The 12637-nt window shown below is 45.9% G+C and overlaps 1 protein-coding gene across 1 annotated transcript in view; it reads right to left on the minus strand.

The window, feature by feature from the left end:
- Vwf (von Willebrand factor) overlaps positions 1–12637 on the minus strand; it is a 151903-nt gene that overhangs the window by 71455 nt on the left and 67811 nt on the right. The window contains exons 19-24 of the mRNA XM_047549520.1: positions 10762–10865; positions 9519–9657; positions 6901–7035; positions 4685–4831; positions 1573–1713; positions 1258–1371 (exon numbers count right to left, since the gene is read on the minus strand). Coding sequence (XP_047405476.1) covers positions 1258–1371; positions 1573–1713; positions 4685–4831; positions 6901–7035; positions 9519–9657; positions 10762–10865 — 780 coding nt within the window. The remainder of the gene's footprint in view (positions 1–1257; positions 1372–1572; positions 1714–4684; positions 4832–6900; positions 7036–9518; positions 9658–10761; positions 10866–12637) is intronic.

Consider the following 12637-nt stretch of genomic DNA (forward strand, 5'->3'; position numbering starts at 1 on the left):
CATGAGTGTTTAGTTGTTTTTACATAAAGCACACACAGGAGCATCACCCTTTCCTTACCTCAGTGCATCAAAGAGAATGAGGAAAAGCATCCAGACCCATTCAAGTTGCTTCACTGAAGAGCTCTAGGGCAAGTATGCTGGACAATATGACCCAACTGACCCCAAGTACCCACACAGGGAGGGGAGGCCCACCCACCACCCATTTTCAATCACACTAACCACTTTCCACCTTTCCTGTCCCCAGAACATGCCATTACACACGATGGCCTTTTTCAGGAATAGTCATGATAGAAATGAATTCTCCCATTAAGCTGACCATTGTTTCCAAGACGTTTTAACAGTTCTGATTTCCCTGGATCCTCTCCCTGCCTACACTCTTCCAACTCAAATGCCCAGTGTCTCCACCAAAACAGGAAATTCTAAGTATCCTTTGGATCTTCATGACTGAGAGTCTTTGGATAGATAGAAAGAGAACTGAGGTACACGTATTCAAATAGCCACTACCACGTTGGTGGGGCCACACAGCACCAGGCGTGTGTATGCAGACCTATGTGTACATATGTACAGGCATTACACACATACCCATATGCACATGTGCACTTGCATATACAGAGAAAGAGAAGTGCATTCGACTTTGGGGAATTCCTCATTGTCATCTGAGATAAAGACACAAAAGAGGTCAAAATTAAGGACTCAGAATCACTGGAATGAAGGCCAGAAAAGAGTTTCTATGAGAGGAGAACTGGGTACTAAATGGGTTGTTTGTTTATTTGTTTGTTTGTTGTCAGGGGAATCCTTGGAGGACTCTGAGGTCTGGAGACACAGAACAGTAAAAAGAAAATGAAATCCTTGGTTCTGGTGTTGAAGACAAGATAATGACAAGGAAACAAATCCTAAGACTAGGCCAAAAGAGAAGCATTGGCACACGCCAAGAGTTTCTTCTTGTGTGGAAGGAAAGTGTTGTCCCAATCATCACTTTCCTCAGAAACCATCAGCTTTCCCTTTGCTTCCAGTCTGAAGCCAAGAAACAACTGCAACAGTATCTTTTTTTTTTTTTTAGTGGTGTTGGGGATCAAACCCAGGACCTCGTGCCATGAGCTCTGCCACTGAGCCACACCCTGAGCCCTGCAATGGTAGCTTTGTGCAGATCCCTTCAGGACTCTAGGCTACTTAGTGTCCATTAGAAATCCATGCTCTAGGTGCCCAAGTCACTGGGTTATCGACAACTCTGCCAACCTCCACCCTCAAAGCCCTTACCAGCTTGTGGCAGTCCTGGAAAATGTCACTGGTAAGGATTCTGCAGGAGGAATCCACCATCGTCTGCTTCATGATGTTGTTATGGCAGGTGGCAGGGGACACATCCAGTGGCACCTGGGAACAGAGAGGAGCATATAGAAAGACCCACAGTCAGGCAGTCAAACTGACTCAACTCAACCCAGAAGGAGGCAAGAGACCTGCTCCCCATCCCTGCCACCCATTGCCCATCTTCCAACCCCCATGAGACTCAGGGAGCGAGGAACAGTTCAGGTAGCAGGCCTCTTGGGATCTACACACAGAGAGTCCCAGACGTACTTTTCTGGTGTCAGCACACTGTGAGCTCACTTTCCAGGAGTTCCCAAAGGTCACCGGGTCTTCCTCCACTTGGAGGTTACTACTGGTGAAGTCGTTGTTCTGGATGCCATCAAAATTCCCACACAGGCCACAGACTTGCTCCTTGATTGACAAATTGAGAAAATGAGCACTGTAGACCTCAGGGACATAATCTAAGTCAGGGGAAGGAAAAGGTTCCAGGTAACAAAGGACCAGGAGTCATCTGAGGAGAAGTAAAAGAATGAGGAGGGGAGGGAAGAGGAATAGAGAACTAGAGTGATCAGCAAAGCCTCTTCCTTGGCATTCCTTCAAATGATCCCATTTTGAAGTGAATAAAACAGAGGCAACTTGTACACATCACATTGTCAAGGGCAGAGGCCTGGAATCCCTGTTTGAACCATCACCCTACCCAATAAGCCTATGAGCAGAGAGAGAAGCTGGTCAGTCATGACATCAGTGAGAGCACAGAGGACCTAGAAGGGAACATTATAGTCCTGCTGTACCTGGAGAACTGCAACCTGTTCAGGAAAGATGGCCAGAATTCTGCCATATATCAAATATCACCAAGGAAGATACATCCAATTCACCTCCAATTCATCTATCACAGTGTGCAATGAGTAACGAGTCCTGAATGAGTGGAAACCATCAAGTAAAAACTATAGAACCAACTGGCAATGTTTGGCCTGGAAAAGAAAAGCTATAATACTTTTGTAACATAGTTAGAACCTGTCCTATTCTATTTTGCTTCCATGAGCAGGATTTGGCAAGGTACCTAGGGTGTAAGTCAATGGGGAACATGTAAGAATGTTCTCACAGTCAGGTGCAGTGGTGAACACCTGTAATCCCAGCAGCTCCGGAGGCTGAGGCAGGAGGATTGCAAGTTCAAAGTTAGCCTCAGCAAAAGCGAGGCACTAAGCAACTCAGTGAGACCCTCTCTCTAAATCAAATACAAAAAGATAGGTTTGGGGATGTCGTTCAGTGGTTGAGTGTCTCTGAGTTCAATCCCTGGTGCCAAAAGAAAAAAAAAAAAAAAAAAGAAAAAAAAGTTCTCACAGTTGGACAAAAGTCCAAGGGGCTTTAGGAGGCATAAGAGCTCTGCCGGGTAGCTGCTGCCCTCTCCCTACCCCTTGCTAGTCCCTCCTCTATAGCCTACTCGCCTCCTTGATCAAACACTCCATACAGTTGCCCCCTCAGGGTCTTTCCATATGCTCTTCCATCTGCCTATGTCCTTTCCCCAGATATTTACAGTCCTCCCTCCCCTGAAGACTCCACTCACATGTCACATCTTCAGACAGGTCTCATCAGACCAACTTATCTAAAGAAACACGCCCAAGAATTTAGTCTCCACCAGGATTATAGAAGGCCAGATAGTGGCCTACGCCAAAGAAATGGATGTCCTAAACACCAGAACCATGAATATGTCACCTTACGTGGTGCTGTAGCTTGAATGTGGTTTGGGTGTACTCCTAAATGTTCGTGTACTGGAAGTCTGGTCTCAGTGTGGTGATATGGTAGGAGGTGAGCCCTAGCAGGAGGTAAGTAGATCACTGGTGGCATCACCCTTCGACAAAATTAATATAGTTCTCACGAGACACCAATGGCTAATTCCCACAAGAATTAAAAAAAAAAAAAAAAAAAAGGCTAGCCTGACTCCCTCTGGCTTCCTTTCTTGCCATAGGACCCCTTCTGCGCATGGCCAGTTTCTCTTCCGCTTTACCACCATGTTGTGATGCAGCCAGGGGTCATCCCAATAGCTGAACAGGTGGGACCCCCCAACCTTGGACTTTCAACTCCCAAACTATGAGCTAAACAATCATCTTTACTATATAAAGTACCAAGCCTTTGGTATTTTGTTGCAGCAACAGAAAACAGACAGATATACATGGAAACCTGGAGGAGATGATTAGGTTAAGATCTTGGGATGAGGAGATTATCCTAGATTATCTAAGTGAGCCCAGTGTAACTACGGAATCTGATAAGAGGAATGCAGAAGGAGTTATAGTATGAAAGATGATGTGACAGAAGAAATAGAGAGACAGAAGACGTTATAGTGCTGTCTTTAAATACAGAAGATGGAGCCACAAGTCAAGAAATGTAGGCAGCCTCCAGAATTTAGAAAAGATAAGGAGATGGATTCTTCCTTAGAGCTTCCAGGAGAAACACGGTCTTGCTGGCTGATTGTAGATTTTTTGACATTCAGAATCATAACATAATAAATTTGTGTTGTTGTTTTGAGTCACTAAGTTTGTGATAATTTGTTATAGCAACAATAGAAAACCAATACCAGGGTTAAATACACTCAGAGACACACACACACACACATACATCTGATTTTTCCCTGCTATAGTCACAGAACCTGAGACAGTGTTTGACACATGCTAGACACTTAGTATTTGGTGGGTTTAACTGAATGAGCAATTTGCTTTCCAGCAATGAAATGGGCTGCCACAGGGAAGTAAAGGCTATGCAAACGATACAAACTATAAATATATATGGCATTGTCAGAGATGCTATGAAGATCATTCCTGCTAAAACCAAATCAACCACCATAGAAAATAGAGTCACTTGTCATGTACATACCACATAGAGAAATCTGTAAAGCCCCAACAAACTGTTAGACCCTAGACAAATATGGTCATCTTTCCCAAAAGCAAGTTGTCAGAAAGTTTGCAAACAGCTCTCACAAAGTTCTGGCCCATGGCTCAATGGGAAGGCAATACCCCAGAATATTTTGCAGTGTTATAATGATATTTTGCATGATCCATTTGCCTTTTTAGGTTAAGGAATCTAAAGAAAATCTAATATTGCCTAATCTTTTACTTTACTCCTTTGTGCAAATAAACTTGCTTAGCAAGGCCAGTCAAGATAGTTTGTGTCAGGGACCACCCTCAAGTTTTGTCATGTGCAGCAAGCCTCAGAAAGAGCCAAAGCTAACTGCAACTTTGACTCCATAGCTTTATTTGTATGGGGAAGAGGCTGGACTGTGGAGGATCACCTTCCCCAAGGTGGTGGGAGGAGCCATTTGCTACTCAGGGACCTGACGAAGGTCCAAATAAGAAGTCAGAGACAAGAAAAAGCATGAAAGGCTACTGACCTGGTATGTCTGCTTCAGGACCACAGAGATGGCCAGGTGATGGTCCCAGACCACAGAGAGGGCCTTGCCCAGCAGCAGAATGATGTACCGGCCAGACTCCACCACCTCAAAGTGAGTTTCATCTTTCATGGGCCTCTTCACATTCACCTGAAGGAAGGCAAAACAGGAAAACGAGAAGGCACGAAAGTCCACGTTTTCTCTCTTCTTCACACCCACCTTTCTGTCCCCACTGCAGGCGCTGCCCCTCCAGAACCACACACGTCATTTGTCCCATTCAGTCAGAGCTCGCCTTGCTGGACAGCACCACACCTATGTTCATCTCGCCCACCCCACTCCAAGAATCTGTGATTGAGGGATGATGTTAGAAGTGGCAGAAAAATCATGAGATTAAAAGTACAACAAAACCAACTAGCAGAAGATCATCATTGTTTTACAAAAAGTGGATTTCTTTTTTACGCTTGGTCATTAACTACAAGGGTCCCCGAGGTATGGTTTTAACCTATCATGGCAACACTTCATTTAAGCACTTCTAGTCAATGATTTAAAAATCTATCCTTTATAATAATAAATACTAGACTCTCACCCCTGCTGTATCCCACCACGTCCCACTCCCCACAGCCGCTGTCATCAAGAGGCAGAGACTGTGGAGCTCAGTGCTAAAGGCAGGTTTAAGTCTCCAGAAAGACCCTGGCCTGAACCCCTGACTAGCCAAATCATCGCCAGTGCCGAACCCTCAAAGCCATCGTGCTGGGCTGATTCTCTGACTTACGAAATGAAGGCTGATGCTAAGAACCCGCCTTCCCTTTGCAGAGGTCTCCCCTGAATAACATATCATGTGCAGAGCTACCCATATGTGTGAATTTATCCCTCGCAGGTCTGCACACTTCCTCTTCAATGTTACCACTGTCATCTGTCCTAAACAGAGCTCTCCTTTGAAATGGAGTTGACACAGCACACCCACAATCACATTAGCTAAGGAGTTTTCTTCCATAATGGTGAAGAATTCACTTTCCATCTCCTGATGTCAGTGGTGGGTTTTTATAAGAAAGTAGGATGCAGGCTGAGACCATGGAAGAAAATAGAGATATCAGAACAGATTGGAGCCCAGAACTTGGGTTGCCCTACTACCCTATATGAACCAAAATTATGGCCTAGTGGTGACCTGCCAACCTAAATGCATGTTTCTGGGTCCCACCCAGACCTACTGAGTCAGAATCTCAGGATGGTGCCCTGGTATCAGCATTTTAAACAAGATTTCCAGGGAGATTCCTGTGTAATCTTCTGAGAACCACTTCTTAAGCTTTCAGTATACAGGGGCTGAGTCTGTTTAGCTTATTTTTGAGCTCTTTAAAAATATTTATCTAAAATGCTGGGGGTGTGTCTCAGTGGATGAGCCCTTGCCTAGCATGTTTGAGGCCCTGAGTTTGATACCCAGAATCTCAGACATAAATACACACACAAAATGTATCTGAAGTGTACTGAAAAATTCAAAAGAAAGTAAAAATCTCTAATATTATATGTATACATATGTATATACATACACACACACACACACACACACACACACACACAGTAGCTCCTGCTTATCCACTTATCCAGTTTTGTTTTCTGCAGTTGTGGTCAACTGAGTTCCTAAAATATTAAATGGAAAATTCCAGAAATAAGTTTTAAATAATTTTTATTGTAATATATTGTTAGAGTGGTTCTACTTATTATTGTTGTTATTAATGTGTCACTATGCCTAATTTGTAAATTAAACTTTATTATATATATGTATATATAGGGGAAATTCTAGTATTCACTAGGTTTGGTACTATCTTCAGTTTCAGGTGTCCACTGGGGATCTTGAAATGTGTCCCCATGGAAGAGGGATGACTGCATATAGAAGGGAAGGTTCCCTTTCCCTCCATGCTCCAGGCCCTCTCCAGCAATAAGCACTGCCTCTTCCCACATTTATGCAGATATGATTACCTATCCTTCTCCACACACAAATGCAGACTTCAACTAAAATGGAACCATATTATCCGTAATGGTCTGCCACTTGTGCTGGCTCATAGAATATGTCGAGGCCAGATAACGTAGCTGGACCTCGGTCTCTGTAAGGCCATGTTACTCCATTCACACAGTTCTGCATGGATGCCGGGTAAATGCTTCAATAAAGCTGACAGAGGACCAAAGAGGAGCACAAGGGTGTAGGAGACGAGGCTGGCTCTTACCTCTCCGTTGAATAGTTCAATCTCTCCCTCTTCCACCAGGATGGTGACCCGCTTCTTGCATTTCACTGAGGGATAACTGCACCCCTCATTCCCCACGAGGATCCTAAAGGTCCCAGGGTTACTGCCACAATAATCCTGGGAAAAGAGGGGAAGACAGAAATATTATGCCTGCTATTTCTCCCAGACCAGAAGATGGTCATCTTGTCCTCACAGGTCTTTAGATACCTGTTACAGGATGTTGCCATGTCCATAGGTGTGTATTTGTGCCTGTACATATGCATGTGTTGCGGTGGGGGGCGGGGACTCCCACAGGTGTGTCACCCTCATCCATACAGATGAACCTGGTACTTATGTCAGCGGGGTGCAGCTGTAATGATCACCAAGCAGAGAAGGAGGGAAAGGAAAAATGACATGTGGCATGCTTTGACAGAAGTTCCAGGTTAAAAGCCCATGCCTAGATCCCTTTATTCCTCAGCCCCATGCAGGTAATTAGGAGAGTCTGACCACATAGCATCTTGAGCCTCTCATGTCTGGCTGACCCCTGAAGATTGCTGGCCCAGAGGTGTAATCAAAGACAGCTCAATACCACTCACAGCTCCCAAGCTACATCTCTAGCTGGGTTTAGGGGAAAAGGGAACACTAAGAGGTCACTGATGGTCACTGATTGCTTAGAAAATTAAGAAAAAGGAGACACACTCCTGGCAAATAGTCCCCCCCCATCCCGGTGGCTACTGCTGTGGTTTAATGGAAGAAAGATAAAACACTCAATTTGAAGAAACCAGGTGTGAACCTAGGCCTATCACATTGAGCAAATTGCATACCTGTATGACACACACATAATACACTCTTAGACAATCACACAAACATATATGCACACATATATATGTATATACATATACACACTTATCCATACACACACCTAAACATGCACATATACTCAAACACATATATCTATACACACACATGCACGTATATACATACACATATACATACATTTATACATACTCATACACACACACAACATATGATCTTCACCTTTATAAGATTATGAATCAGTCAGCTTCCTAGGATTGTTCAGTTAACTGAGTGCTGGGTTAATGGATGGTGAAGGTTAAAAGAGGGAACAAGGATGTATGTGATTTATTTGTGGCCATGAGTTAAGTCTGATGATAGCACCCCAAGGAAGGTAGTAAGGGGAGGGTGCCTAAGAGTAAGCATCACAAAAGGACTACGGAACTGGCTGTGGGAAAGGAAAATAAGTGACATACAAAGGGTACAATTTGGAAGGGAATTCCTGAAAACTGGGCCACTTGGGAAAATTGCCTGGGCAGGGGAAGAGCTGGGAACAGGAGACGCTGACCAGCTGCTTCTTCTTGCACAGAATTTAATGGCTTTTTGTTTTTGTTTTGCTTTTGTTTTTATTTTGTTTGTTTGTTTGTTTGTTTTTTCTGGATGCTCTGGTTTGAAACTGGCTTGGCAACTAAATAGCAAAAGTGATGTCACCCTGACTTCTGCTGCTGAGGTTGGGAGGTAGCCGAGTAATCAAAAGACAGGCCTTAATTTCTAATCTTTGGGAAAGCTCCAGGGGGCACCCACCCCAGGTCCATAGGTGTTCCTGAAGTATTTCAAGGTGCACATCCCTGTCTCCCCAGCACACTCCTCCCTGGGCCAGTGTGGGTATGTGACTGACAGGCTGGAGCCCCAGCTAGTCCAGTCCCCTCCCAGCATGCTCTGCACACGTGGTCTTTGTCCTGATGCTGTCTGACTCTGGGGATCCTGCAGCTCCATCTCTGGGACTGAAGCTTCCCCAGGTTTGTGGTCCTTCCTTCAGACCACACCAAACCCCCAATGCCCCCCTCCCCTAGAGAATGGAGACAGAGAGACCACATTTGTTTAAAGCATCAGAGGGCACAGTGTCTCCTCCCTCTGGGGAAAAGCACTCGCCCCCATTGCTTACCCATTTGGTGTCAACCAGCAAGAGAAATTTACAGGAATCCACGACATGGGGAGGGGGAGGTAAAGGGGCTAGTGCCCTCACTCACTAGCAAGGATTTCCTGAACTCTTTCTCATCCTGCTTTGCAGAATGACTTTTTTGAGACCCTGCCCTCCTCCACTTCCTCTTCCTCCTCTCAATTTGAAATTGTACCAGGTCAGAAATGAAAACAGAGGAGAATGCAATAGGATCAGAGGGCAGGTATGTCATGTCAACCATCCCCCTGTCCAGAGTTGCTGCTCACCACACGAGGAGGCTAACGAGCCCACCCGGGGTGGAGGGGTTTTGAGGTCCAGCTGGCTTCACTTCCTGGTGGAGACTGATGACTTTCTCTAACTCACACTGATGCTAATTTGGATTCAGTGTAGTCTTATGTCCACACCAACCTACTCAGCAAGTGAGCTTCTGGGTTGTTCTTAGAAGTCTCCAGGTGAAAGAAAACAGCCACTTTGAGTTTTAAACCTCTTACCTCTTCAGGCACCTCTTTCAAGGATTGGAAAATTATCCCAGTAAAACAAGATCCCAGAGTTTTCTCTACAGACAGAAGGGCAAAGACTGATCTGGAAAAGCCCTACTTGCTCCTCCCACCCCCCATTCCAGATACAGACTCACTCTCATTCTCACCTGTGCCAGGACGTACTGGCATTCCCCAGGGAACATGTATTTGAGCCCATCAAAGGTGAGGTAGTGAGCCATGCCAATCGTGGAGCAAGTAGCATCACACACATGGTCTGTGCAATTCCACTTCCGGTCCCGACAGACACTAGGAACAGTAATGTAAGCATGACTCATTGGGCACTTTGAGTGCATCTGGGTGTTAGGGAATGAGAGGCAACGGAAGGATGGAGAGTGTTCCAAGTGCCACCCAACCCTCCAGGAAGACTTGAGAACTTAAGGGTTGGCAGCTAATGGAGCATGAAATTCACAGGCCCAGAACAGGGCCCAGCAGGACAGAGGGAAAGGATGCTGCTCTCCATTTCCAAGGGAGAACCTGAGGCAAAGAAGATCACTGTTGTCCACAGTGATCCAGGCAGCTGAAGAGGAGGCCCGGACTCTTTCTAGGCCACCCGCATGAATTTGCTCAGCCTCACCCTGGAAGCCACAAGTCAGCCTGATATTGGCCTCAGGGTCTCTGTGAAGCAGACACACTGAGGTTGAAATCCCTCTGAGGCTAATGGGAAGAAAAAGACAGAACAGTCAGAAAGTTCTGAGTCTGGAAAATAGTAATGAACCATGAACTCCTGCCAGGAGAGGTTTTGAGTGCACGTAGCTATATGTTTAAATCTATAGTGATTTGCCAATGGCCACATGGCCCATCCCCCCACCACCCGTAACCAGAGCTGACCTTGGGAAGCCCACTCGTGCGTCAGAGGTGGTAAACTCAGACCTCAGACAGCCCTGCCCGCCTGTCCGCAGGGCCCCTTTCTAAGGCAGTACAAAGGCAGGGTGAGTGAGAAGGGTGAGGGGTTATGTGAAGAATGGCCAAGGAGCCGAAGGAAACCAGTCACCCTCGCCAAGCCCCTCCTCAAACTGCACCATTACAGGCACACTCATGGTACCCTTGTGGGCAGTTTAAGGTAGGTAAGAAGAGGACCCTCCTCACCCCACACTCGTGGGCAGCTTGCCACATATGCAGTGACCTATGTAGGCTTCCTACCTATGTAGGTGCTTATCTTCCCCAGGGCCTATCTCCCTGAACAGAAAAGCTGATCTGCAGGATGGTGCCTATCTGGGATGAGCACAAGTGATGGTGAATATTCTCCCATTTCACAGATGGAGAAACAGGCACAGAGAAAAGGAACTACATGCCCAGGTCTCCATAGGGGCAGAGGTGGCTGGGTTCCCAGGGAAACACGCTGAACCTCACCAAGTGTTGCAGTCAATCTTCACTGTTTCTCCCGGGGCGTACTCTTTGCCCTGATGGAAGCAGGGACACCTTTCCAGGGCCACACATCTGTTTTCATGCCGGACCTAAAGAAAAAGAATCCAGAAGTCTCAAAGGCCACAGGGACTGATCTGATGTGTCATGAAGAGCTTTAACCTGCCAGGAGCCCAGCAGAGGGACAGGGACTGAGCCAGGGGCAGCCTCAGCTAGGGCTTGGCAAGTGTGAGCACTGTCTACACTGCCACTCCTACCGACTGAGGATACTGACCACTCTCCACCTGTGGTGCTCTGCTGGGGAAGTGTAACCTGGGATACCCACGGCAGAAGCCCTGCAAGGGTGCATACCCATAGACCCAGCCATTCCACACAAAAGCATTCTCCAAAGGAAATAGAGTTATGGACAAAGATTAATCATTATAAAGATTTATCAAAGATTAATCACTGCAAAGATTTATAACTGCAAAAAAAAAAAAAAAAAAAAGGAAACCATCATGTGTTCAACAGTAGGAAAATGATTACATCTATTAAGGAATCCCAGGTGCTGGTGTCCTGTTGCACTATTAGAATGACCCCTTGGAAGAATTTCCAATGATGCGGGAAATAGCTATGCTGTTAGTTTTCAAAATAGGGAAGAAAACTGTACACACATATGGTCCTAATATTATATATATATACATATTTCCAAAAAGGACTAAAAGAAAATAGAGAAGTTGCCTCCAGTGGTGGGCTGGGATAGGGGAACGCAGAAATTTTCTTTTCTTTTTTGTTTTTTTTTTTAATTTTTTCCCCAAATGATCTTTGGTGAATGTGTATTATAATTAAAGAAAATGAACACTACATTTAATAAAATTAATCTGCACTCAATAGCTTGGGAGTGAGAGTTGAATACTTGACATAAGTAGAGATATACCAAAACCAGCCTCTGGGGCTTGTCCAAGCCACACATGCCTCTTTGTCCCCCAGCCCCTGATACTCTGATACACTCTCCAGGGTGGGGTGCTCTGCCTCCCTGCCCTCCACCCTTGGCAAGTTACTCATGCAATCATGTTATACTCCTCAGGTCCACTGGGACCAGGGCCAGGGAAGAACTAAGAACCTCCAACCCCAGCAGACCTGGGGTTCTTAGCTGTTCACCTGGCCCCTGGCCCCAGTGGGCTCAGAAAGAGCTAGTCAAACCCCCCTGACCCCAGTATGGAGATCTGCTTCTATCTCAACTTCAGGAGCAGCTCTGGACATTTGCTCTGGTATGGCCTGACCTTAGATGCCTCAGTCACCCCCAAATGAAGTGACCATGTACCCTGGTTACCTGAGGGGGTGAGAAGTTCCCTTACAAGATGGTTCAGGCTCCATGCAAACCAGTCACTCCCCAGGCAAACCTGAGTTCTAAGGGCTTGGAAGTACACAAAGCCCTAGGAACAGGGTGGCTGAACAAATAACTTTTGTGTCAAGGACAACAGCTTAAAATTTTATGGGGTGGTGGGGACCTGGATGGAAAGAAAACTATCCTCCACTTAACACCACCTCTATCCACCAGAGGAGGTGTTTCTGAGTCCCTCACAGGTCAAGCAATGGGGCAGGACCAGTGTAGAGAGCGAGGAAGATGCAGGTCAGCCACATCCTTGGTAATTCAGTGAGCTCAGGAGCCCAGTAGGGAAGATGGCAGCTTGGTAGGAACAGGGAGGGGCTGAAAAATCTCTCTCTTCCTGAATCTTCAAAGTCTTTGTCACTCAGGGTTCATTCCCACATGCCCCCAACTTTGTCAACTTGAACACAAGTTTGAGTCCTGCCACCTAGTGGCCATTATAAGAATGACTGATGCATCCTAAGGCTCCTAGTGAGCAGAACCAGGTAAGCCTCA

Source organism: Sciurus carolinensis, chromosome 4 (assembly GCF_902686445.1).
Source record: "Sciurus carolinensis chromosome 4, mSciCar1.2, whole genome shotgun sequence".
Taxonomy (NCBI): Eukaryota; Metazoa; Chordata; class Mammalia; order Rodentia; family Sciuridae; genus Sciurus; species Sciurus carolinensis.